We start from the raw sequence: 26930 nt of genomic DNA, 5'->3' as shown, positions 1-26930 counted from the left end.
TGCGTCCTGTCTGATAGAAAGGAATAGAACCAGCCTAGATCTGACCCTGAAATACCAACACAACTTTTAAGACGCTCTCACAAAATATCGAAGTCTACAGTGTCGAAGGCAGCACTAAGATCGAGTAGAAACAATACAGATGAAGTGTTTGAATCCATAGCTACGAGGAGATCATTAGTCACTTTAGCAAGTGCTGTTTCAGTGGAATGATTAGCTCTAAAACCAGACTGAAAAGATTCATATTGATTATTGGCGACCATGTAATCAATAAGCTGCTGCGCTACTAGTTTTTCAAAAAGTTTTGCTATGAATGTGAGGTTTGACACTGGCCTATAATTACTGAGACAGTCCGGGTCAAGATTTGGTCGCTTAACGGTTTAATGATAGCGGTTTTAAAGGCTGTTGGCACAATCCCAGAGGAGACAGATTAATTATATTTAAGACGGACGGTCCTAAAATTTGAAATAATTATTTAAATAGTTTGGCTGGAAGCGGGTCGAGTAAACATATTTGTTTGGCCGCACTAACCAATTGTGTAAGCCTTTCAAGGGACATGCTTTTAAAATTTGAGAGCGTTATTGCATGATCGTCAGCGCCGGTAATCGGCGGTCTCGACTGAGCGATTGGAATGGTCATCTTGATCTCATCCCTAATGGATTCAATCTTTCGAGCGAAAAATTTCATGAACTCGTCAGCTGAGTGGAAGGAGCTATCGAGGGTCGGCTGGCGTAGTGTTAGCTTTGCCACTGTATCAAATAGGTATTTAGGATTGTTTTTATTGAGATTAATGACTTGCAAAAAATAACGAGTTTTTGCTAAGATAAGCGCATCTTTATATTTCAGGAGGCTGTCATGCCATGCCTGATGGAAAACCTCAAGTTTGGTTGAACGCCATCTGCGCTCATGCTTTCTACATAATCGCTTAAGCGTATGTGTTTCATCTGTGAACCGCGGCAATCTACGGCGAGTTTTCAGACGTAGCGGCGCCACAGAGTCGATGGCATTTAACATTGTCGCATTGAATTCATTTGTAAGATTATCAATAGAGCCGATATATGTGGGAAATATGGCAGTTGCCGGCGACAGTAACTCAGATACCGCAGTTGCAGTCATGGAGTTAATATTATGGCTGCTATAATACTGATTTTGTCATTGACAAAAAACAAAAATTTCCAATTTTATTAAGTAATGATCAGACAAAACAGTAGTGTATGGCAGTACTGTTATATTTGAGGTTGCAAGTCCTTGGGATAATACCATATCTAAGGTACTTCCATTCTTATGCGTTGCTGCCTGTATGGCTTGCGTAAAACCAAACGTATCAGTTAAAGTCTGAAACGACGAAGTAAGTGGCTCTGACGGTAAATTCATGTGGATATTGAAATCGCCCATGATTAATATATTATCCGCATTTGTCACTAGATCAGCCACAAACTGAAAATTCATCCAGGAAGCCAGAGTAAGCTCCGGGTGGACAGTAAATAACAGTAAGATAAAATGACGGTAAAGCGGTGGATCGGACAGTGAGAACTTCAAATGTTTTAAATATGTTAATCGAACGAGGCCTAAATCTAAGATCGGAATTTGAGATCAGGGCGACAACCCCACCCTTTTTTCGAGGACGCGCCACATGTGCTCACAAAATTTGAAGGTGAGGCCTCATTAAGCGGCAGCAGTTCATTAGGTTTTGACCAGGTCTCGCAAAGACCAAAAACGTTTAGATTATGTTCCGTGATGAGGTCATTAACGAGAATTGCTTTCGTATGAAGCGATCTAATATTCATAAAACCGAGTTTAAGTGTAATCGGTCGATCAGGGTTTGTATCTATCGAAGGATTTTTAAATGAAATGCGAGTAAGATTGTGTTCTCTAGGCTTGACATCACCTCTCAAATGTTTATTAGCGCAGTGGGACTATACGACCGTGGGAATCTGATAGTAAATATTTGTTACACATATAATATCTGAAAAAGGCACCGTTTCATCAGCAATACTGGTCGGGGTGGCGATATTGGATTTGTCTACTACCTCAGTAGAAAGTGTGTTCACGTGTACTGTAGCACGATTCAAACTGTGACGCTCTAGTCTACACAAGGAGCTATGCGCATGCTGGAAGCTTAGCCTAGCTAATTAACTTTAACTTAACAGACTCCAAACCCATCCTAACAGGTGGTCTCATCACCTGTGCCCTGGCCTGCTCTAAAGTGACCTGTCTGTCATGAGTGGCTCAAACAGTAATCTATGTTCCTAGAAAGAGTGAAGGCGCCTTCACGGTTAGGATGAAGGCCGTCCTTCCTCAGCAGGTCGGAGCGGCCCCAGAAGGAGGACCAGTTATCTATAAAATACACTCCCTGCTTTTTACAAAACCCAGCCATCCATCGATTAAGGGAGACTAATCTACTAAACCTCTCATCAGTGCCTCTCCCAGGCAGGGAGCCAGAGACAAATACTCGATGCCGACTCATCTTTCTGGCGAGATCACAAGTCCTCGCCGTTTTTCTTTGTGATCTCTGATTGCCTCATCCTAACATCATTGGCGCCGACGTGCATCACTATGTCCGAGTAGCTAGTGTTGTTGGAACTACGCTGTTGACTAGGCCTATTGCGAGTCAGCTCCCTAAGATTAGCTTCTATGTCGGGTGCTCTGCCCCCATAAATACACATTACCGTGGCTGGATTTTTAAGCGTAATATTTCGGGTAATGGAGTCACCTATGACCAAAGTGCGAGGGCCAGTAGACCGAGATGACTTTGGACGGCTATGCGTCTTACCTGGCTCATCGCCATTAGCAAGCTGCTTGGAGCTAATGCTAACTGGGCTAGCGGGCTGACTACAGTCCGCGTCTGTGTCCGCCACATCTACTGTTATCGCACTATTCTGCTCTAGCTGGCGGACACGTCCCTCTAGCAGGGACAACCTCTCTAAGAGAAGGGTGCAGTTGGTGCAAGAAGCCGTACAAACCTCTTGATCCACAGCCATACTTTATGCGTCCGATGATCGACGGTAGGCAAACGGCCACGAAGCCTCCGCTGAGAGCCGAACAGTGACGTGGTCAAAATGGCAGGGATTGACGATCCGCGATTTTCAAGAAAAGTAATCTCCCAAAAGTGGAGTAAAAAACGTAAAAAGCAAAGAAAAACTCAAACCCAGTCACCAGATTAGACCACGGTAGAACACAGGTAATGGGAAATGTGACTGCATCTCAACCAAAACCCCGAGTTTTCTGACCCGACATGTGGTTTCATGAGGCGACGAGTGAGTGAATCCGAGTTGAGTAAAAATCGTAAAAAGCAAGAAAAAACTAGAAAAGAATATACAAATGTAGGAATGTAGATCATCTCTCTAGTGACCCTGCGGCGCTCTACATGACGCTCTACATGGCAAACCGGAACCGGAAATTCTTGCTACCAAATCCGCTCACTTCTCATCCATCATTAATGGTACCAACCGGAATCCCTGCATCCTGTTCTCCACCGTCAACAAATTGCTCCAGCCACCGGCCATCGACCCACCCTCCTCACCCACCCTCTGGAAATCTACATCGTTCACTCCGGTGAACATCCAGGGATCGGACATTGAGGTAGTAGAGAACTACAAATTCCTGGGTGTTCGCCTTAACAACAAACTGGACTGGACTGATCATACCCACACCCTTCACAAGAAAGGCCAGAGTTGCTTCCGCCTGCTGAGGAGACTGAGGTCCTTTGGTGTGTGCAGGGCTTTCCTCAGGACCTTTTATGACTCTGTGGTGGCTTCAGCTATCCTCTACGCTGTGGTCTGCTGGGGTGGGGGCAGTATGGACCGGGACAGGGGGAGACTAAATAAGATGGTCAGGAGAGTGAGCTCCTGGGCTGTCCCCTGGACTACACTGAGGTTGTGGGTGAGAGGAGGACTTTAAGCTGAAATCTATCATGGACAACACCTCTCACCCCCTCCATGACATTCTGCGGTCCCTGAGCAGCTCCTTTAGCAGAATACTATTACACCCACGGTGTAGGAAGGAAAGATTCCGCAGGTCCTTCATTCCCACTGCTGTCTGACTCTACAACATGCGTGGCATCTGATCATGTGTTTCGTCTACCGCTACTAGTGGCACTTGTCTTTGTCCTTGTCTGTTATTTATCCATTTTTACATTTGGCACTTGTCTCTTGTATTCTTGCACTCTTGTACGTTGCTGTGACAAGTAAATTTCCCTGCTGTGGGATGAATAAAGTTCTATCATCATCATCAAATCAACAGTTTTCTGACCGCCACCATCAGTAACTATTCCTCCCCCACCTCTCCTGCCCCCCCCCCCCTTCCTGACTTCTCGCCCTTCCGCTCTCTCACTGCCTTCTCTCCTGTCAACGCCTCCCACATCCTGGACATCATCACCGCATCCAAGAAACACCTGCTCTCTCGACCCCCTTCCAACGACCCTAACTAAGGCCTGCCTCCCTGTCCTCCTCCCTCACCTCACCACCCTTTTTAATCTGTCTCTATTCCTCTGCCACTTTCTTACTGTGTATATATTTGACGCCATCCTCAAAAAGCTCACCCTGGACCCAGTCAACCTCTCCAACTATCGTCCAATTTCCAACCTTTCGTTGTTCTCTAAAACCCTGGAACGCATCGTCTCCGCCCAACTCCACATCCATCTCCAGTCCAACAACCTCTACGAACCCTTCCAGTCCGGATTCCGCCCACTTCACAGCACCAAAACCGCTCTTGTTAAAGTCACCGATGATCTCCTCATTTCCGCAGGCTCCGGTGCCCTCAACATCCTGCGATTAGTCGACCTTTGACACTGTGAACCACTCCATCCTTCTTCAAAAGCTGCGCCAACTAGGTGTTGAGGGCACTGCACTTGACTGCCTCACCTCCTATCTTACCAACAGGTCAAAGTTCGTCCCTTTCACCGGCCACACATCCATCTTTTCTCCAGTCACACACGGGGTCCCTCAAGGCTCAGTTCTTGGCCCCCTCCTATTCAACGGCTACCTCTTCCCCCTGGGCTATGTCATCCGCAAACTCAACCTGGACTTCCACTGTTACACTGATGACACCCAGATCTACATATGCACCACACCTACCCGAAAGCCTCCCCTCACCCACCTTGAAACTTGCATCATTACAATAAAAACAAGGCTGACCCACAATTTCCTCAAACTCAACAGTGGCAAAACAGAGCTCCTCCTCATAAGGCACTAATTCCACCCTCAATAAAACAGGACCCATCTTACTCACCATCGACTCCTCAACCATCAGTCCATCCTTTCTGGCACGCAACCTCAAAGTCAAAAGTCAAAGTCAGCTTTATTGTCAATTTCTCCACATGCCAAAGACACCCAAAGAAAACGAAATTTTGTTCCCCCCTATCCCACGGTGACAAGACATGGCCCACAACAGACAATCAAGTAAACAAGCAAACAACAGCGTGCTGAATAAATAATGAATAAATAACACAACAAATAAATAAGAGGATCAAAAAGGAGCAAGTGAGCGTACAGCAGACATTCCAGAAAATAGCGCAACAGTGCCGCACGCTACGCAGAAGGGGGTAGCGAGTTCAGGGTCCTAACAGCCTGGAGAAAGAAGCTGTTGGTGAGTCAGGTGTTTTGTGTGACCCTTCCGGAAGTCCGTGAAGACACCCGACAGCTCCCCAGCGCAGTCCTTCAGCGCTCGACCCGGGATGTTGTCAGGGCCCGCCGCCTTACGGGTGTCAATAGCGGCAAGCGCCCTCCTCACTCCGTTGGCAGAGAGGCGCAGGGGCTGCTCGTGTGGGGGGGAGTGGTCTTCAGCGGGCAAGTGCTGTTCTGGGCGTCGAAGCGAGCAAAGAAGCGGTTTAGATCGTTCAGCAGACGGACGTCGCCCTCACAGCTCCTTGGCGCGGGCTTGTAGAACGTGATGGTCTGAATCCCCTGCCAAAGGCTACGTGCGTCCTTGCTGTCCTTGAAGTGGGTGGAGACCTCTACGTTATCCTGGACTCCACCGTCTCCTTCCACCATGTTATCTCCGTTCTCAAGACCCCCTACTTCCACCTCCGGCGCATCTGCCTCTCTCTCCCTGCCGTTGAATCCCTCATCCATGCCTTCATCTCCTCCCGGCTTGACTACTGCAACTCTGCTGCCCGCCTCCTTACCCACACCCGGTCCTGTGAACACATCACTCCCATTCTCCACTCTTTCCACTGGCTCCCCATCAAACAGCGCATCATCTTCAAAATCTCCTCACCTTCAAAGCCCTTCACCACCTGCCCCCCCTCCCTTACCTATCCGACTTCCTCATCCCCCATTGCCCCACCCGTCCCCTCTGATCCTCCACTACTTCACGCCTGACAGTCCCAAAGTCCAAACTCAAATCTTTCGGTGCCAGAGCCTTCTCCCGCACAGCACCCCGACTCTGGAACTCTCTCCCCCAATCTGTCTGCGACTCACCTTCACTCCCCATATTCAAGTCCCGTTTGAAAACATACCTTTTCTCTCAATCTCTCAAGCCTACTACCCATAACCGGTGTCCTGTTTCTAACTTTATTTTAATGTCTCCCCCTCGTCCTCCCCAGTACGTCCTCAACTTGTTTCACTGTAAGTGTCTTTGGGTCCTTGAAAAGCGCTATATAAATTGAATGAATTATTATTATTATGTTGAACACAAAGGCCACAAGACATTGTACACAAAACTGAAAAAAACAGTGAGCAGAGAAGAGAAGACTGTGGCACAAGAGTAAATGTCTGAGGAAGATGAGACTGACACAGCAACTACTGGCATTTTCTAAATTGCCAGAATAATGTATTTTCTTACTCTTGTTCTGCAATAATAAAAGTTCCAAAAATGTTAATTTGGTTAAATTTGTTATAACTTGCATTAAAACCTTAATAAAAATGGGCCAGTTCATTTCATTTCGGGCTATCAAAACCTTAAGAGTGCCTACCCGAAGGGCTACTAGGGATTTTGAAATTTTGCAAGCCCTGCTTGTATTATTGCATGTTTTGTGGTATTGTAATGTATTAAGTTTTGTTTAGTAAAATGCTTTGCTACAGCGCTGTTGTGAAAGGACAATATAAAGATTTTGAAATGTACTCCATCAGTTTAACTTGCATACATCCAGATAACCGACATTTATAAGCAAAAACTAATATTTTGCGTGTATTTTCTCGGTATGTTCTCTGTATGTTAGACGACAATAGCAGTAAACGTTCACAGTCAGCATGACGTTCTAGAGAAAACACACACAGGAATTTCAGGACCAGGGACATGGAATGTGCTGTTTTGGCTATCTGTGTGCTGGAGGCCACAGCCCAGATGGATGGAGAAGCAGGAGGCGGGGAACGATGAACGAATGAATGAATGAATGAATGAATGAATGAATGAATGAATGAATGAATGAATGAATGAATGAATGAATGAATTTATTTCAAGCATTTAAACAATAAATCAATAAATCAAGGTGAAAGTCATACAAATTATGACTTTGTATGAGACCTAGATATAAACAAAATATAATATACGGCACATAAGAAGCAGAGTTCACAGGTCTGAAAAAGAGTGGGAAGAAGTAGGATTGGTTTATTCTAATTTTGAATTCCTGTTTTTTGTGGGTTTCATTAACTAGAAGTCCAAATTTTGTATCAGCCTTAGCGTGCACACCGCTTGTGCCTTCCGTCCCGTAACCTTCGCTCACAAAATGCTAGTCTTCAGGGTCGGAAGTTGTCCTTCTGACCACGTGGTGCAGGGACAACAACCTCCTGCTGAACGTCAATAAGACCAAGGAAATCATTGTTGACTTCCGGAAGGGTCACACAACACACTTGCCGCTGATCGACGGTGCTGTGGTGGAGAGGGTGAGCTGCACCAAGTTCCTGGGGGTGCACATCAGTGAGGACCTCTCCTGGTCCGCAAACACCTCGTCACTGGCAAAGAAAGCTCAGCGCCGCCTGTACTTCCTGCGGAAGCTCAGGCGTGCATGTGCTCCTCAGGCAGTCCTGTCTACATTCTACCGTGGCACCATTGAGAGCGTCCTCACCAGTTGCATCGCTGTCTGGGGTGGTAACTGCACTGAACAGAACTTGAAGGCCCTGCAGCGCATAGTGAATACGGCTGGTAAGATTATTGGTGCTTCGCTCCCCTCCCTGAAGGACATTTACACCTCCCATCTCGCCCGCAAGGCAACCTTGATTGCCAGAGATGTGAGTCACCCGGCTCACTCTTTGTTTGACCTTCTGCCCTCTGGGAAGAGGTACAGGAGCCTGCGCTCCCGCACCACCAGACTCACCAACAGCTTATTTCTCCAGGCTGTTAGGGCCCTGAACTCGCTACCCCCTTCTGCGTAGCGTGCGGCACTGTTGCGCTATTTTCGGGAATGTCTGCTGTACGCGCACTTGCTCCATTGGGGGCCGCAGTGGGCCAGGGGCCACAGGCCCTTATTGGGGGCCACAGGGCCCACAGGCCCCCGTTGGGGGCCGCAGGGAGCCAGTGGAAACGCCCCGGAGGTGGCTCAGGGGGCAAAGCTCCCTGGAAACTTAAGGATTTTGGCAGTATAGCAACCCCAAAACCATTAATTTCATCACTCAATTTCAACAGTTTTGTTAAAAAAATATTCTTGCTTGGTGGGCTACCAAGGTGAATATTACATCAAAATGGCACAATCAATTCTGGAGTTTTTCCTTTTGATGAAAACTGTTAACATCTATCTATCTATCTATCTATCTATCTATCTATCTATCTATCTATCAAGATTTACTGTATTTTTCGGACTAAAAGACGCTCCGGAATATTCGTCGCATTAGCCATAATAAGCACAATAAAGTGAAAAAAACATATATAAGTCGCTCCGGAGTATAAATCGCATTTTGGGGGAAATTTATTCGACAAAATCCAACACCAAGAACAGACATGAACGAGCAACAACAGGCTAAACCAGGTATGGGCAAACTACGGCCTGCGGGCCACATCCGGCCCACGGGACCGTTTAATCCGGCCCGCCAACCCTAAATAAATTGTATTATTAAACATTTTGTTTCGGTCATTTTGCCTGCAATGACTGCGTTTCCCCAGTAGATGGGGAACCACTCACCTGCGCATTTACTACCGGGAGTTGTGTCAGCAAGCTCGGTGCACACTCACAAGTGCGTGTACGTAGTCAGTAGTACGGAAATGGCGAACTCGCGCTCTATTTGTATCAGTGTCGAATTTAGAGCGTGGGCTGTGACGACAGCATTATTGTAATTTGTGCGCCGAGCTTTCGGATACAGTTTTACGCTAAAGCCACCCACAAACCTTCCCCTGGAATCCTTCCATTAAAATGAGTCGCCCAAGGAAAAGCAATGTGGACACTGAGTGCCGAGTGTTTAAAAAGAGTGGCCAATTTGGCTCGACGTACGCGACGTGACGTTCAGCCACATGAACATCAACATCAACCCGTCACAAATATAGGTAAACGGACCAACACCTCGGATCTCTCCTAAGAATTGCCACAACATATTTTACTCCGGACTATGACACGCTAGCAAAAAGAGGGAGACCAACAACACTGTTCCCACTGAAAATGAAGGGAGGCTTTCAAGTTTGTTGTAAAAGAATGCATTTTGAATATGAGCTGTACAAATAGCAGGGATTGAAACTAGCGACCATTCTCATTTTCAAACAATGCAGGATGCTCAAGGACATTGATGCACCACCTGTTTGTGACTAATCTTAACCTGTAAAGTTCTTAAGGCGTACTTTATTAAGGAAGTGTTTCCCGTTTCCTCACGTCTGTTACCAGGTGTTTGTGAGTCAAAACTCTGCTCTGATTTTCAGATACCGCTCACCGTGTTGCCGTTTTGATTACTTTATTTGGATGTATGCTTTCACCGATTCTTCAAGATGATATATTTGGTCAGAATGTTTGCCGTTTGATGTGATCTCATAAGATAAACATCTTTCATTAATCTGACCTGCAGGCACTGAAGTGATGGAGACTGTTATTCATAATAACAGTGTCGTATTTTATGAGAATCACTGATAGCAGTTTTTTAGGGATGTTTTTTTTTTTTAATGCTGTTAATAAATGCATTTGTTTTCAAAAAAACGTTTTTTGAATATCCATGCTTTACTACCTACTAAAGGCCAAAACCTTTTATGCAATGACCGTTACAGGTCGTTTATATTACTTCACACAAACACTACATCCATCTGCTCCTGGTTCGGCCCCCCGGTCAAAATTTAGAACCCAATTCGGCGCGCAAGTCAAAAAGTTTGCCCACCCCTGGGCTAAACGATAGGTATGCTAAGGTGACATAAACACAAACGAAGAGCTGAGAACAGGCCTGAAGTAACATTACTCAAGTAGAAGTAACATTACTGAAGTAACGTTATTCAAATAACTATTACATAAATAACACGTTTATAAAACCATCTGTGTCACTTCAATTCATTAAATCCATCGATCGTCCTTTATGTAAACAATGCTGCGTATGCGCCGCGCCGCTGACGTCGGACTCGTGAGTTCCTAAATATTCCACAGACCCATATAATGATATATAAAGTATATATCAAATAACTATCATATAAACAACAATATTATCAAACAATCTGTGTCACTCCAAATCATTAAATCCATCGATCAAATTCCTCATTCTTTGTCAACAACGCCACGCGTGCGCCGCTGACCTAAACCTCGTCGTTATTTCACAGATCTACTATATAACTATATTGTAGCGTTAACAAAGTACCAGGAACGACGTGGGTTTGGTAAACGGCTCTTTATTTAACAAAACAAGAGTTCAGCGAGCCAACAACTACTGAACTGTAACGATAAAAACATATACAAGTTGCCACACGGCCCCAAGCACTGGCGTCGACTTCCAGGCGTGTGGCGGTGTCGACTTCCATCTCCGGAGGTGGCACTTCCAGCCACGGAGGTGGCTGGGACCTCCGTAGAGTAGGACCAGGCGTGCGTAATAGTTTTTCAAATCTTCTGTGTAACTCCAAATCATTAAATCCTTCAAACTCTTCATCCGCTCTGTCACTTAGCCGCTAATGATGCCGGTAGTACGTGGGGCCCTTCGTCATCCCGTGATCAATCTTTGTCCTTTATGTAAACACTTATAGTGACTTATAGACTGAAAAATACGGTATTCTTTAACGATATCATGACAATAGCCTAACATTAACTTACATGTAACATCATGTTACCCACATGCTTGTAAAAGTAAAAACGTACCTTTGTGGTTTTTTGTTTTGATGTGCTCCTTAATGTTCGAAGCGCTGCAACCTCCATAGCTTAGTGGCCTAGTGGTAGAGTGTTCGCCCTGAGACTGGAACGTTGTGGGTTCAAACCCCGGCCGGGTCATACCAAAGACTATAAAAATGGGACCCATTGCCTCCCTGCTTGGCACTCAGCATTAAGGGTTGGAATTGGGGGGTTCGATCACCAAATGATTCCCGAGCGCGGCACAGCTGCTGCTCACTTCTCCCCTCTCCCCCAGGGGATGGATCATAATCACACGGGGATGGGTTAAATGCAGAGGACAAATTTGACCACACCCAGATGTGTGTGTGAGACGATCATCGGGACTTTAACTTCACTTTAACTTTATCACATCTTGACAAAGAATGCACAAAACCTTCCCCGGGACATCTAATTTACGGATATGTTCCGTCAGGCAGGTGTTTACGGACTGTGTTCCGAGTTGTAAGATGACGCTGCTCTCGTGCCATGCCCATCTGAAGCAGTTCCTGATCCCATTCGACTTGTCTATTTGCCTGTCACGATCCTCATCTTTTTTCTCTAAAACGTTCGCCATGCTGGCTAAAACTTTTGCTCATTAGGCAAATGAGTAGGCAAGTGATGTGACGAAAGTAGCGCCAAAATGTTGCCGAAAATAAGGCGGCTGTTGTCGCAATACTGCTGCCAGCCGCTCCCCCCCATATAAAAACAATTTTCTCAACGGATCTACACAATTCACGAAAATGATACTCCCGACGGAAAAAAACAAGGAAATCCGCAGATCCGTTGAAGATTCTCATCCCTGAGTCTTGTAGTGACCCTGAGGGCCAAAAAGAAGTCCGCAGGGTCTATCGCATTTTCTATTTGGGCTCCAGAGCTTTGGAATGCCCTACCGGTAGATATTACATAGAACTGCTAGCTCAAACATTTAAGACACGACTACAGACACATTTTTAAGCTATGGCCTTTAATTAACCTGTGTTGGCCGATTTGGCTGGAGTTTGTGTTCACTATCTTGCCCCCCTTCCCGGCTGGGTTAAGTGACACCCAAACGGAAAATGGCTGTTGGGATTTCTTGTCGACCAATTGGGATCAGGACAATTGAGGGCACCTTCCTGCAGCTCTTCACTTTGAATATGGACATCCACTTTTTCTTCGGATTTTTCTACATTATGTGTTCTATGTGCCCTCTCTGCATCCATTGCAGCCTGGTCATCCTGGAAGGGGGATCCTCCCATCTGTGGTCTCTTCTCAAGGTTTCTCATTTTCCCCAGTAGGGTTTTTTTGAGTTTTTCCTTGCCCTCCTGGGAGTTTAAGATCAGGGGATGTTGACAATAGTTGTCAATTTTTGTACATGTGAAGCCCTTTGAGACTTGTCTGTCATTTAGGGCTATATAAATAAACTTGACTTGACTTTGAGGACCTGAAAAGAATTTTGCATCATTCGATCCCTAGCATATCTTTTTCATTACATCTGGTATTTTAGTTTTTTTTTTTTTTTTTTTTAAATTAGCAACTGCTATAGTTATTATTCCAACTATTATTACAATTTGCAGTTATTTTTTCAATGTCCCCTCCATATCGTCATCTATAATGATATATGTGAAACTACACCTACGAACACGGTCACAATCACAGATTTATGTTTGTTTTATCTGTATACATTTCATTGTTATTGCGTTGGAAAAACAAAAACAAAAAAATCTCCAAAGCAACCAACAATTGTAAATGCTAAAATGTTATGGTTTCTATGTACAATAATAATAGCATACCTTCAGCATCCGGACATTTTCAGGAGTGATACCCAGGGTGTGGAAAATGCTGAGTATCTCATCTCCATTCCAAACTTTAGATGCATCTTCATATTCCATATCAGACATTAGGCTTTGGCTCTGCCAGATCCAGCTATTCAGACATAAATGCCTCACAATAAGAATAATTAAAAAAAAAACTGTACACAGATGTCGGCCACGGGACGGCTGGGGGAAAAAAGGGAAAAAATTACACTCACTTGACTAAACTATAGCAAAAATCCCTAAGAGGCTCGTGTTTTAAACGCCGGATGTTGTTGTTGACCATGCTGTCAAGCTCGTCCCTGCACATCAGCAAACTATTATGGTCTAACGTGAAGCTGGCACTTTCCCGAGCACAGTCTTCAATATTATGGGCTTCATCCAGAACTAATATGTGGCCTGCAAGATTAATCTCCATCTGGTTGACAAGAAAACAATGGATTAGAGAGAGGAGAAAAATGACTGCTGCTATTACCCGTATTAGCTAGTATGCTGTAATTGTATGCTGCAGTTTTAATTATATTCTACATGCATTAAACATTGCGTAAGTAATTGCACCATCACAAATTGCTTTTCTATCGAAGATTTCCGAGTTTACTCACATTCTCTCTGATTAGTGGATCTAACAGGTAGTTATAAGGACAGAAGATGATGTCGGAGCCTTTCATGAGTTCACGAGCAGCATAATATGAACATGAATGAAGCCGTTTGCCCAATGAGACCAGGTCCTCAATGTCCCAGGCTTGGTGAATTCCATGGATCAACTGCATTGTGCTCTGGCTGCCCATTTTCTGCACTGCATGGAAATAATGGCATGATCGTCCCTAAGATGTAAAAACAATATTGTGATACGGACCAGTAAGACAATTACTTTCTGTGGCAAATATGGTGTCATTAATGATCAAATTAATTAAGTAATTATTTAGTCAATGGCAGTGGAATTCTACTGCCTGCAGTACAATCAACCTCCACTAAGGGCATCCCATTGTTTGTCCTCAAAGTTTAAAAAGGCTTAAACTCATGAAAAACCAGAAGGCTGCTTCAGTAAAAAGGTTTGCGCTCGTTCTGGAACGTAGAGGTTACTTGGTTTTATTTAAGCACACTCATGATACCCTGTGTAGCTTTATGATATGGACATTTATTCTCTAAATCTACATGTGCATTACAAGTAGTATATCAAGGAAAACTAATTACGATGGAAAGAATAGCAAATAATGAGAATACCAACTGACGAACAAGATAAACAATAAAAGCAACTTAAAATAAAATATCCTGTCATGAAATGGTTTTACGGGGATGGCCATGAACTAACTTAAATCCTGTAACCTAATTTAAGCACCAAACGTTTTTTACCCTGTTTTTTTGCACTCACTGAACGTCTTGTTGGATTGATGAGCTCGGAGCGGTTCTGGAGTGGGTTTGCAGTCAGCTGGCCAAGCCAAGAAGGCTCTTTCCTTCATGTCTTAGCAGCAAAAGTTGAAGGACTACTGTTATGCCTGATCACTAAGTTTTGGCTTTCTCTTAACATCAGGAATGCAATTAAAGCTACAGCAGCCGTAATATTAATTCTGCAACAACGACTGAGTTACTTCCTCTGACAACTGCCTCATTCCCCTCTAATATTGGTTCAATTGCTAATCTCACACCTGGTTCCAATGTCACATCCACTTGTGGATTCTTAATGAGCAGCGAAATTCATGACAGCCTTTTAAATGGCATGGAAAATCGACTTTTTTTTGCTTTTAAAATCATGTTCTTGTGTATTTGGAGTCTCCAGGAGTGTTGAAAAGAGGAATCTATCCCTCCAGGTGCTGCAGAGATACTTTTATGATCGACGGTTTCGCAAATCTGCCATGTTTATTACTCGGAGACTTTTGCAGTCCAAACAACTCAAGGATGCCAAAGTGGAGAGATCAAAATGTTCCATTGTTGGATGCATCAATTCACACAAATCATTGAACCGTCCCCCAACATAAGAACCTCAAAGAAGTGCCTAGTCAAAATTCATTTTTCAAGCAGTGTTCTCATGTCTGCGGGCAAAGCCCTGCTTGTTCAAGGACGAGTGTTTCAGAAATTTTTTGTCAATATAGAGAAGGATTCGCTGAAAGACTTCGTTTCATTGATGGTTCAGTTCCTTCACTCTATGGAAATGGCAGACAGTAAAGCGGTAAGCTTGAGATGCCACAAAAATAAAACTGTATTTCACTTTAATAATATTGCATGTCTATTCACTTGTCATATCATTAGCGTCAGTCTTTCTGCTGATTTTGGAGCTCTATATTTTCACTTCTTGTGGGTGTATTTTGAGTAGTTGTACCAGATGAATTGCATCAAAGGTGCTGTTTTATTCTTGGGGAACACAATCTGTTAAATGCATTAGTTAGCATTTCGCTAACACTAGCGCTAGGATTATCTTACTTTGCAGCTTGACTGCAGTGCTTGTTTTCAAGAAGTGTTCATAAATATTGTGAGGGGATTTATTTTGTTACATGTTATGTATGTATGGACAATTCTTCTGCCAGTGACATAGTTTAATCAATCAAAAGGTTTGCGGCGCAAGTAAACGCTACCTCGGCTATAACTACAAATGTGTCGACCGGAAAGGGAGTTGGACATCTTGCTGCCAAGAGGGACTGTGGTGTGAAGTTTCTCATTTGCATTTAAAGAGACCGCACCATAACGGTTTGCTCTGAGCCGCACCTCAGAACAAGTAGAAAAGAGGAACATGTGATGCTCTCAAAACGAGGAATTTAGACAAAAGCATTGCTGTTCCACTTTATATAGACCACAACTGAATGAGTAAAATGTAAAACAGGAGAATTTATCACTGTCCTACCGAATTTAAACTCGTCCTACGAGGCTTACTCCCTGGTACATGGATGAAACTCGCACATTGCGCAGGAAGCTTGAGTGCAAATGGTGTGTAACTAACCATGAGGTCTTCTGTCAGGCATGGTGTGACAGCCTGCCGAAATACAAAGCAGCACTCGCTTTGGAAAAAAATAATTATTTCTCTTGAATTATTCGGCTCAATAAAAATAACTCTAAATACTCATTTGATACTGTGGCCAAGCTAACAACAGCAGCAGACCTTCGACCGTTCTCCCCACTCAGCTGACGATTTGATGGAATTTTTCACTCAGAAGATTTAGTCCATTAGGGATGAGATCACAGAGACTGTTCCAACAACCCAGTCAAGAACTGCAATTACGGAAGTTAAAATAAATAAGGCCTCTCACATTTTAAAAACGTGTCCCTTGAAAGTCTTACACAACTGTATGGCAAATGTATGGGAAAACAAATGTACGGCAAAACCGACAACTTTTTTACTCAACCCAATTTCTGGCAAACTCGTTAAATAATTATTTCTACTATTATTTGTTAATTATAGGCTGGCGTCAAATCTCCCATTCATTGCAAAAATTCCCAGAAAAAGTCTTGGTGCAACAACTTAATGATTATATAGTCGCTAACAATCGATTTGAACCTGGTTTCAGAGCTGACCACTCTACTGAGACAAGCCTTGCTAAACCTTCTCCAACCTACCTACAAGCTCTGACACCTCATCAATACTATTATTACTCAATCTTAGTGCTGCTTTTGACACTGCCAATCATAACATACTGTTAGAGTTCTTACAATGTGCATTGATATTTTAGGTCAGCACTTTCCTGGTGTAGTCTACGGCAACACAACTTCTGAGCTTAATGTGACGTGGTGTCCGACAGGGATCTGTTCTTAGACCTTTTCTGTAATGTTTTGACATGCTTGCACTTGTTGGCATTGTACGTAAATATAACATTAGATTTCATTGTTATGCGTACAATACCCAATTATGCCACTGGAAATCACAAATCCACAGGATTGCTGAAATCATGAGGCACGTCTTGCTGGGATTAAAAAATGGATGTCTCTCAATTTCTTATTTTTTAACTTAGATAAAACCGAGATGTTGAGAATTGGTTCGTTATCTGCACCAATTTAAGGACACCACTATAAGTCTTGAAAATGTACTCTTACCCAAAGTTATTCAGAAATAAATTTCGGTGTTTGACTAAACGCTCCTTTCAAAAACACAAACATTACTAGAACGACGTTTTTAGCAACATACCTTTGTCCTTTTCAGTATTGGCACCCCTTCATATTTTACATGCATTCATTTTCTGAATACAAAAAATATTTTCCCCAAAGGATTGTGGTTTGTCCAGGTACTCCTTAGCAAAGTTTAGTCATTGCTTTGTCCATGATGCCTGGCTTGGTTCAGTGTGCGGCGCATGGTACATGTCGAAAGCATGATCCCAGACTATTCCAGGTTGGCCTTCAGGACTTTGGATGTTTGCTGTGGTTTTTTTTTCAAGCATTTGCATCAAACTTATTTTTTTATCTCTTTCTCCCTCATCCAGGGAGGTTCTTTGGAAATGGCTATATACACTTTGGAGGTCTTGTATTCATGAATTATAGCACTTTTGATGTCCTCAGACAGCTTCTTTGCTTTCAAAATTGTGATAAAGCAAAAAAAGAACATATTGCTTTTCGTCATTTGTTGGTTGATTCATGTCCCATGAGCACAGACAATTTAGAATAAGAGATTCTCATTTGTAATTTACCAAAGGAGCGTCACAATATGTTCCCATACTGATTTACAAGCAAGGGTGCCTGTTGCGGCGACCTGGGAGGTGCGCGCCTGTCTGCGGGTGCATGTGACCACAAGGGGTCACTGCAGGTGTGTGACGTGAACGCGCAGCCCGTAGCGGAGCTCCACAGAGCGCCTCAACAGCTGAGCGCAATTTTTACTGATTAGGAGCACGCACACACCAGTGTTCATCAGCAAACAACACAAGCTTTTTGTTCAGTGAGCAACACAGCAGCAGCAGCAAACAGCATCGAGCTCCACGGAGAAAGGAAAGAACTCATGGGAAGAGGAGACCAAAGGGACTACCAATTGTTCACCTTGTTTCGCTCAATAAAACCTGAACAAAGAGTGAAATCCCAGTCTGGTCAAATCCTTCCTTTTCAAGTGTGGAAACCCATGAAGTTAAAATACACTTGCCAGTGAAAAACTGCCTGGGACCGGTGAAGACTCCACTTGTGGCCACAACCGAGAGGGAATACACTCCTCCTGCGGGCCTGGAGGATAAAAGCCTGCTGTCCATCAGCTGAAGAGGACAAGATGGCAAAGTCACTTGATGATTTGAAAGTGGAGAGGACCACAGCTAAGAGACTTTTCTCCCGTCTTGCCAATAGCATTATGAGGACCCACACAGAGATGTCAATAGAGGACTTAAAGGAGAACTTCAAGAAGCTTACACTAGAGAGCTGGAGCTCTCTAGTGTAAGTCATGGATGCAAACATAGAAATGGAAGCCGCATACATGGCAGAGGCCCATGTAATAACTGTGGAGGATCTAGATGTCCAACTGAGAACCGACTTAGAAAAGACGGAGAAGGATTGTGAGCAAAAGACTAAAGAAGTTAAATGTCTAATTCAAGAGACACTCTGGGGTGTATATGGAGGAAAAGAACTGTCCCTAGCTATCCATGTTGCAGATGTTGAGTGCAGAAATGTCTCATCCGACCAGCCAGACATAACTCTGGAGGCCTATGAGTTCACGCTGACTCACTTAGAGAAGTTGGTGCTTAAGGCAAAAGAAGCGCACCAGAACTGGAACCGCTGGGCTCCGCCTACCGAACAAAGAGACTTTGATGACCACCTAAGACAGCTGGAGGTGCACCTTCCCCAGTTGGTGTCAAGAAAGGCAGCCTTCATCAAAGCAGCAAAGATGAAATCAGACGATGAAGAACGCCCAGGTCCCCATCCAGTGGCAGCAATAAAGCTAACAGCCACAGCCCTACCAAAGTTTGCTGGTAACCAGAGAGGCTACTACAGATGGAGGCAAGAATGGGAGGCTCTGCAGAAACAAGGGGAACCGAACAGCTCCAAAGAGGTGAAGAAATTTCAACTGCTTGATAGCCTCGATGAGAAGGTGGCTAGAGATCTATGTCTGTCGACATACAACTCATCAGATGACATCTTTCGAGTCCTAGAGAACCGGTTTGGGAACCAAACCACCATTGCTTTCGAGATCATCGAAAAGGTACAAGCTACTCCACCAGTCCGGAACGGTCAGCCAAGAAAAGTCATAGAGCTCATCCAAACGGTGGAAAAGGCCCTTTATGATTTAAGAGAACTGGGTAATGCAGACGCCATTAAGAACCCGATGGTGACTAAATCCATTGAGGGCAAGCTCCTGGAAACCTTAAAGAAAGACTGGCTGACCTATGCTGCTGATGAGAGAAATGCTGTTAACTGCCACAACCGCTTCGACAAGCTGATCACATGCCTGAAATCACAAGAATCCATATATGAACAACTGGATCAGCTGAGAGATGTCGTCGAACCTACCAAGGATAAAACCAAGTTTCAAAAGTATGCCAGGACAAAGACAACCAAGTCTAGCAGTGAAACAGTAGGCTGCATCATTTGTGGTGACCAAAAGCACAGAAAGAAACTATATTTCTGCAGGTTTAGGATAAACCTAATGCCATCGGAGAAGAGGGACGCAGCAGATCAGCTTGGTGCCTGCAAAAGCTGCCTTGAAGTTCACAACGGCGACTACTGCAAGAAGACTACTTACCTGTGCAGGAATCCAGAGTGCAAAGACCAACACCACTATCTTCTCTGTCTAGTTGCCAGACCCCAGTCCTAAGGAACACCCAAATCCAGTCCAGTGAGAGCTGAGGGCAAAAGATACACAGAAACTCAATAAAAGTTCCTCTCCAAACTTACACCGGAGCTCGCGCAGCAGTGTCAAGACGCCTTTTGTAATGTAGCATCCAGGGCATACAACTCCACTGCAGCTGAGAGAGGGACACTACTCAACCTACATCAAGCAACAATGGACATGTAACACAGTGGATACAAGAACATGAACAACTTCAACTAACGTTTGATTACAGTGAAAGCAGCACTCTGGTCATAGATCAGGACATCGACCCAGACAATTTCTTCTCCACCACAAACAACACATGTTATTATTACAGCAATGATCAGTACAATATGGACATCTTAACAAAAGATAAGCTAGCTATTATCCATTTCAATAGCCGGAGTCTATATAAAAATTTTAGTAGCATTCAGGCTTACTTAAACACATTCAAACAACCATTTAATATAATAACTATTTCTGAGACCTGGATTACGACTGAGAAGGGAATGCACTTTGAGATGGAAGGCTATGAATTCATACAAAATAACAGACAGAGTAAAGGTGGGGGTGGTGTTGCAATCTATGTTGATTTGAATATGAAATTTAAGATTGTAGAGGCTATGACACAGGTAGTGGACAATCTTCTTGAATGTCTCACGATACAGATTTGTGTTGAAAAAAAAAAAAGACATTATTATAAGCTGTGTCTATAGAGCTCCTGGTTCTAGCATTGAGACATTCACAGAATGGATAGAAAGTGTGATTATACATAAGGGTAACAAAAATATTTTTATTTGCGGGGATTATAACATTGATTTATTAAATCCAAATAAGCAACAAAATATTGATGATTTTTTAAATTTAATGCATAGCCTGAGTCTCTTTCCTACAATCACTAGACCCACGAGAGTAACATCACAGAGTGCTACTCTGATAGATAACATATTCACCAATATAATAGAAAACAGGACAACAAGCGGGTTATTAATTACTGATATTACTGACCACCTTCCAGTGTTCACAGTATATGACAATAACTTCAAATCTGAAATTATCAAAACTTATTTAGGAATCGGGAGGGAGGTTATAAGTTAAGGGGGAATCACAACTTCAAAATATTAAACATAAGAACAACCTTAAAAAGTTTCTGCATCACTATAACTGGGGTCAAACTATGGAACAATCTAAGTGAGGAACTCAAGCAAAGTCCAAATATCCACCAGTTTAAAAGAATGTACTAAAATATGTTGTTTAGCGGGTACAAAGGCTAAAAGTGCCAAAGGGCTACACACAAGTTAAAATGAAACAGAAAAATAAGTGTGAAAGTGTATCTACTTGTGTTCTGTTGTAGAATTACAATATATGTTGAATCATTGGTTTAATGGATAAAGTGAGAAAGGGGTAGGAATCTAAAAAGCTATGCTTCTTCCTACTCCTTTTCGAGCATTCTTTATTGATTTATTTACTTATGTATTATTATTATTATTTATTTATGTATTTTTTGTTTGTTTGTTGGTTTATATTTTGTTTGTTTGTTGTATGGACTTATATGTGGCACTTTAGAGTGTGATTTGTTTTGTTTTTTCTTTTTTGTTTTGGATGTTCGAAATAAAGATATCAATCAATCAATCAATCAATCTAGTCACCTTAATGGCTCATACATCAAAAACACTTCACAAGATCCATGAGAACTGCAGCAGTCAAATAAACTGAGCTCACCTGGAAGGATCCAGTCTCCTTCCAGGCTCCCAACCATCCCAGCACCCAGTGCAATACAGCCATTAGCAGCAGAGACTTTCTGAAGTGGTCAAAATGGGAAAGCATTGGAGCCGCTTGTGAGCCGAGATGCGGAGGATGCCATTGCGGGAACCGCCAACCCGGGGGGAAAGAAATGACACTGGCTGAAGAACGAGAGATGGAGATGGTAAGTGATGGTTTGACGTATGTAAAATGGGACCATTACAGCCCTGAACCACACTGGCACGCTAAGTACCCATGGACAGGAGATCCAGTATCTCTACCCAACAATAAAAGAGGGGTTGAAGCCACATTCCGCAGAATGGAGAGGCAGCTGGCAAAGGAACCAGAGTGGAAGAGGGTCCATAGCTCACAAGTCCATGTTAATCGCAAGGCTGCAGTAAAGCTATCAAAAGAAGTTCTGCAGAACTGGACTGGGTGGTACATAAGTCACCTGATTGCACCAAATCCCCATTCAGTCTCCACCCCAGTGAGGCTAGTATGGAACAGCAGCCAGAAATACAGAGGCCTGAGTTTGAACGATATGCTGAGCAAAGGTCCTGACGTCCTGAATACAATCAGAGCTGTCCTGCTCAGGTTCCCAAACTCGAGTCTTTGCTGCTCTTGGTGACGTCCACAGAATGTACAACTCTGTCTGGCTGGAAGAAAGAGAGGTCCACCTGCACAGGTTCCTGTGGCGTGATACTGAGGAATCTGAAATAGAAGATTTCGCCATAACAAGAGTCAACATTGGAGACAATCCTGCAGGTTCATAGCCCAACTCGCCATGCTAGAGACCGCCAACCTGCCTCCATTCAGCCATTTCTTCAAAGAAGTGAAGTGTGTGCTAGAGGAAGACGCATATGTCGACGACATCTTGACTTCTCACAACGACCTCGACCACCTGAAACTCCTCACGTCGAACATCGAGCAGATCCTTAAAGCAGGGGGATTCTTCATGAAGCCCTGGGTCTACTCTGATCAAAGTGGGAGGAAAGGGCCCGAAGGTGAGAAGATGGAGTCAAAGACCATGATTCTGCCAAACCAGCTTACTGAAGAGGACAACAAAGCCCTTGGCCTTAGTTATACCATCAAAGATGACAAGCTACATGTCATGGTTTCAGTTAACGTCTCCAAGGAAAGGAAGACAATGCGCCTCGGCCAGAACTTACTAAGAGAGGAAGTAAGACAACAAATCCTAGACCCACTCACCAGAAGAGAGCTGTTAAGCCAAGTCTCTGGTCTCTATGATCCACTTGGCATTGTGGCTCCAGCAAAGCAGAAAGGAGCCGTCCAGAGGACCACCGGCAGTAGCAGTCCAAAAGCTATTGGACGAAAGGTGCTTCAGCAGCATAAGGCAGCTGGTTGGGACAATAGCATGGACTTTGAGAGCAGCTAAAGAGTTCCTGTGTAAGATTTAAGATAAAGAAAAGTGGGAGGCAGTGCAGTCATCTGGCATCATCACGATCGATGAAAGAGAAGCTGTGTTCCAGAACTTATGCTTGGCAGGACAGGAGGGCGTGCACTTTCCAAACACAACAACAGACTGGTCGTTTACAAGGATCACTTAAGTGAACTCCTGATGTGTGGTGGCAGGATCCAGACCTTTAAAGAAGGCCACAGAGCTGTTCCTCTCTTACCTTTCCAAGCTCGGATCTCCACACTCCTTGCCCAAGAAGCACACAGTGAGGGTCATGATGAAGTGGCAGGAACTTTGCTGCGGATGCGAAAGAGAGCATGGGTCATCGGCGGGAGAATAACGCCAATTGTTGACAAGTGTGTCGTCTGCAAAAAGGCAAAAGAAAGCAAGAGTGTGTCAGCAAGTAATGGGAGATTTGCCTGAAGAGAGGTTAAGTCCGGCTGCACCATTTCAATTTACATCTGTTGACCTGTTCGGACTATACCAAGTGAAGGATGACGTTAAGAGGAGAGTGAGCATGAAGGTATGGGGCATACTCTTCAGTTGTATGTCAAGCTGAGCCATACACATTGAACTTGCAAACACGCTAGCAACAGAGAGCTTTCTAGTGGCCTACCAGAGGTTCACATCTGTCTGAGGCCATCCTCAGAAGACCTGGTCCGATCCAGGTACGAACTTTATTGGAGCAAAACCTGTCCTCGAAGAAATGTACTTTCCTGAAACAACAAAACCAGGCATCGCTCGAAGAGTATGCTATCAAGAATGGGTCCTACTGGATGTGGAGAATCCTTCCAGCCGATTCACCTCACCAAAATGGTGTAGCCGAAGCTGATGTCAAGATCACGAAAAGAGCCATCCAAAGTCTTGGTACAGGACAAGGCCTTACGTTCAGTGAATTCCTGACTGTGCTCAAGCTTGCTGGCAACCTAGCCAATGAAAGGCCTATCGACGCCAGAATCCAGAGCCGTGAAGACCGCATCCAATGCATCACTCCAGACACCCTGTTGCTTGGTTGAGCCACGCAGAGCGGAATTTTCAAGGCATTCGACTACAGTACTTACCATTTCAAAAGACTGCAAGAGATATAGAAGCAAGTTGGCTACTTTTGGAAATCCTGGAGCCAACTTGCACGTCCAAACCTCTTCATCTGCAGCAAGTGGCATATTGTGGATAGGAATGTTGCCGTTGGAGACATAGTTTGGCTCTGCGACCAAAATGTACTAAGGGGGCAGTTCAAGCTAGCAAGAGTCATCAGTGTAAATGCAGATTCCAAAGGCATCGTCCGGGATGTCCACATGAAGGTTTCAACTCAAGTCTCCAAATCCGGTTGCCAAGGAGTCTAAGGAAAAGGACTGCAAGGGAACCATACTGAGAAGGGACGTGCGGTGCCTCATCATCCTCATCCCCGCAGAGGATCAGGGTGATGGACACTAGTTCGCCTGAGAAGTGCAATCTTTCCGAGTTACACCACGCAAAGATCGAGTGGGAGGTGTTGTGGCGACCTGGGAGGTGCGCGCCTCTCTGCGGGTGCATGTGACCACAAGGGGTGACTGCAGGTGTGTGACGTGAACGCGCAGCCCGCAGCGGAGCTCCACAGAGCGCCTCAACAGCTGAGCGTAATTTTTACTGATTAGGAGTGTGCACACACATCATCAGCAAACAACACAAGCTTTTTGTTCAGTGAGCAACACAGCAGCAGCAGCAAACAGCACTGAGCTCCACGGAGAAAGGAAAAAACTCATGGGAAAAGGAGACCAAAGTTTTTCACCTTGATTGTTTCGCCCAATAAAACCCAAGCAAAGAGTGAAATCCCAGTCTGGTCAAATCCTTCCTTTTCAAGTGTGGAAACCCATGAAGTTAAAATACACTTGCCAGTGCCAATACTGAGTGGCACAGCACAATGAGTTTTCTATTTTTTCCTCCCATTGTTTATTGTTTTAAATGGTCGTTTGTCATTTGCTCTTTCATAAAAAACACAAGTTCTCTATATAAAATAAAATGTTTCCCTTGATATTTTTTTTTTCAGAAAATAGTCTACATTATGTACTGCATGCGTCCTAATAATGGTGAGCATGACTGTTAGGGTTGATAGATTAGTTTGATCCTATGCTTATGTTGGAATGTAACCTGTAATAATTAACCTAGCTTGTCCTGTCTTAACAAAAGTAGTAGAACAAAGTGCTAAGATCTTTAGAACTGATTGACCAGCTGCAGAGGAAGCAATCAAAGTTGTTCTGTTTACACAACGTCGTAAAAAAAGCCCTGCTATGCTTTGACCAGAGGCCAGGGGCTTCAACCCCATCCTGTCCACTTTCACCTCCACTCTCACCCCCACTCTCACCCCCACCCTGTTTCTCTCAATAAAAATGCTCTTACAAGAGGCCTGAGTCAGACCTCATTCGATCATCGCTGTACGCACAGCGACGAATGACTCTCCACTTGCAAGTGCTTAAAAAGGGAATACTGGCAAAAAAACGGCAGAAGACTCTTTCATACAACCATACATAACTGTGAAAGATCGGACAGTACAGCCAAATGCAGGGTAAAGCAGACTTTATTGCTGAGGGGAAGGGGAACGGTGGAGAGCTGGAGCGGTGAACGAGTGATGCTGCGCTCGTCGGGTGTGGGTAGTCTGATGGGAAGCCAGAGGAAGGAGCAGGCTTTTCACGGGCGTGGACTGGATGCGGACGGGTGGTCTCCAAGGAGAGCAACTGTGGACTGACAAGGTAGAACTATACAGACAGGACAAGGACCGAATCGTAATGAAACAGGGAGTCAAGCTTACGAAGACCAGTGTGCACAAGGACATTACGAGACAAGCTGACAAGGGTTGCAGCGCTGGCCGCGCTGATATAACGCTCCCAATGAGCCCGCGACAGGTGATAGTGATCCTGGTGATTGGGGGGCGTGGCTGAGAAACACCGGCGCATGACAATAACACGTAATAAAATAAATGCCCTCACAATATTTATGAACATCTTGTAAACAAGCACTGCAGTCAAGCTACAAAGTAAGCTAATGCTAGCGAGAAGCTAACAAATACATTTACATTATTGTGTTCCCCAAGAATAATACAGCACCTTCGATGCAATTCATCTGATACAACTACTCAAAATACACCCACAAGAAGTGAAAACATGGAGCGCACAGCTCCAAAATCAGCAAAAAGACTAACGCTAATGGTATGAAAACGAGTGCGTAGACAAAGTGAAATACAGTTAATTATTTTTGTGTCATCTCAAGCTTACCGCTTTACAGTGTCCGTCGTTTCCATAGATTGAACTGAACCATCAATGAAACGAAGTCTTCGGCGAATTTTTTCTCTATACTGACAAAAGAATTCTGAAACACTCCTTGAACAAGCAGGACTTTGCCCACAGACGTGGGAACACTGCTTGAAAAATGAAGTTTAACCAGGCACTTGGTGCAATGATTTGTGTGGCTTGATGCATCCAACAACGGAACATTTTAATCTTTCCACTTCGACACCCTTGAGTTGTGTGGACTACAAAAGCCTCTCTGAGTAATAAACATGGCGGATTCCTAAAAAACATGGTGGTTTCGCAAATCCGCCATGTTTATTACTCGGATTTCCATTTGGCAACCCCCATTACCTTGTTTGGTTTGTCCCGCCCCAACGTATGTGATGTAATAGATAATCTGAACGGAGTAAAAAAATCGCCCCCCAAACAAATCATAGAAGTATCTCTGCAGCACCTGGAGGGATGGATTCTACTTTTCTACACTCCTGGAGACTCCAAATAGAAAATTATTTTAAAAGCAAAAAAAAGTCAGTTTTCCATGATATGTGTCCTTTAAAAGGCTGTGATAAATTTCGCTGCTCATCAAGAATCCACAAGTGGATGTTGCACAAAATAGGTTGGGGAGAGGAACAAACAAATGGCCGTAAATAAAAACATGTCTTAGCCGCTGTTTTGTAAAACAGTGGTTTCGCCAAATGACAAGAAATATTTTCCAAAGAAAGCACCACTTCAAAATGCTCTCGTCTTGGGGACATTCTACAAACATTGGAGATGCATAGAGGTGCATAGAGATGGAGGTGCATAGCTGGGCCTTTTTTTTTGA

The 26930-nt window shown here is 44.0% G+C and overlaps 1 protein-coding gene across 29 annotated transcripts in view; it reads right to left on the bottom strand.

Moving 5' to 3' along the window:
• brip1 (BRCA1 interacting helicase 1) overlaps positions 1-26930 on the bottom strand; it is a 280957-nt gene that overhangs the window by 221257 nt on the left and 32770 nt on the right. For 18 of the 29 annotated variants that reach the window (XR_007482710.2, XR_007482708.2, XR_007482712.2 and 15 more), the window contains 4 exons: positions 19616-19715; positions 13584-13777; positions 13200-13399; positions 12961-13093 (listed from right to left, as the gene is read on the bottom strand). Coding sequence is in view for 25 of the 29 variants with exons in the window: in XM_049725680.2 (XP_049581637.1) it covers positions 12961-13093; positions 13200-13399; positions 13584-13777; positions 19616-19715 (627 nt within the window). In the remaining 4 variants the exon portion in view is untranslated. Of the gene's footprint in view, positions 1-12960; positions 13094-13199; positions 13400-13583; positions 13806-19615; positions 19716-23064; positions 23210-26930 lie in introns of those variants that run through there. The other 11 variants (XM_049725669.2, XM_049725660.2, XM_049725664.2 and 8 more) reach the window with 6 other exon arrangements.

This window comes from Syngnathus scovelli, chromosome 7, assembly GCF_024217435.2.
Source record: "Syngnathus scovelli strain Florida chromosome 7, RoL_Ssco_1.2, whole genome shotgun sequence".
NCBI lineage: Eukaryota > Metazoa > Chordata > Actinopteri > Syngnathiformes > Syngnathidae > Syngnathus > Syngnathus scovelli.
Note: the sequence above shows the minus strand (reverse complement) of the source record. Positions and strands in the feature narration are given on the sequence as shown.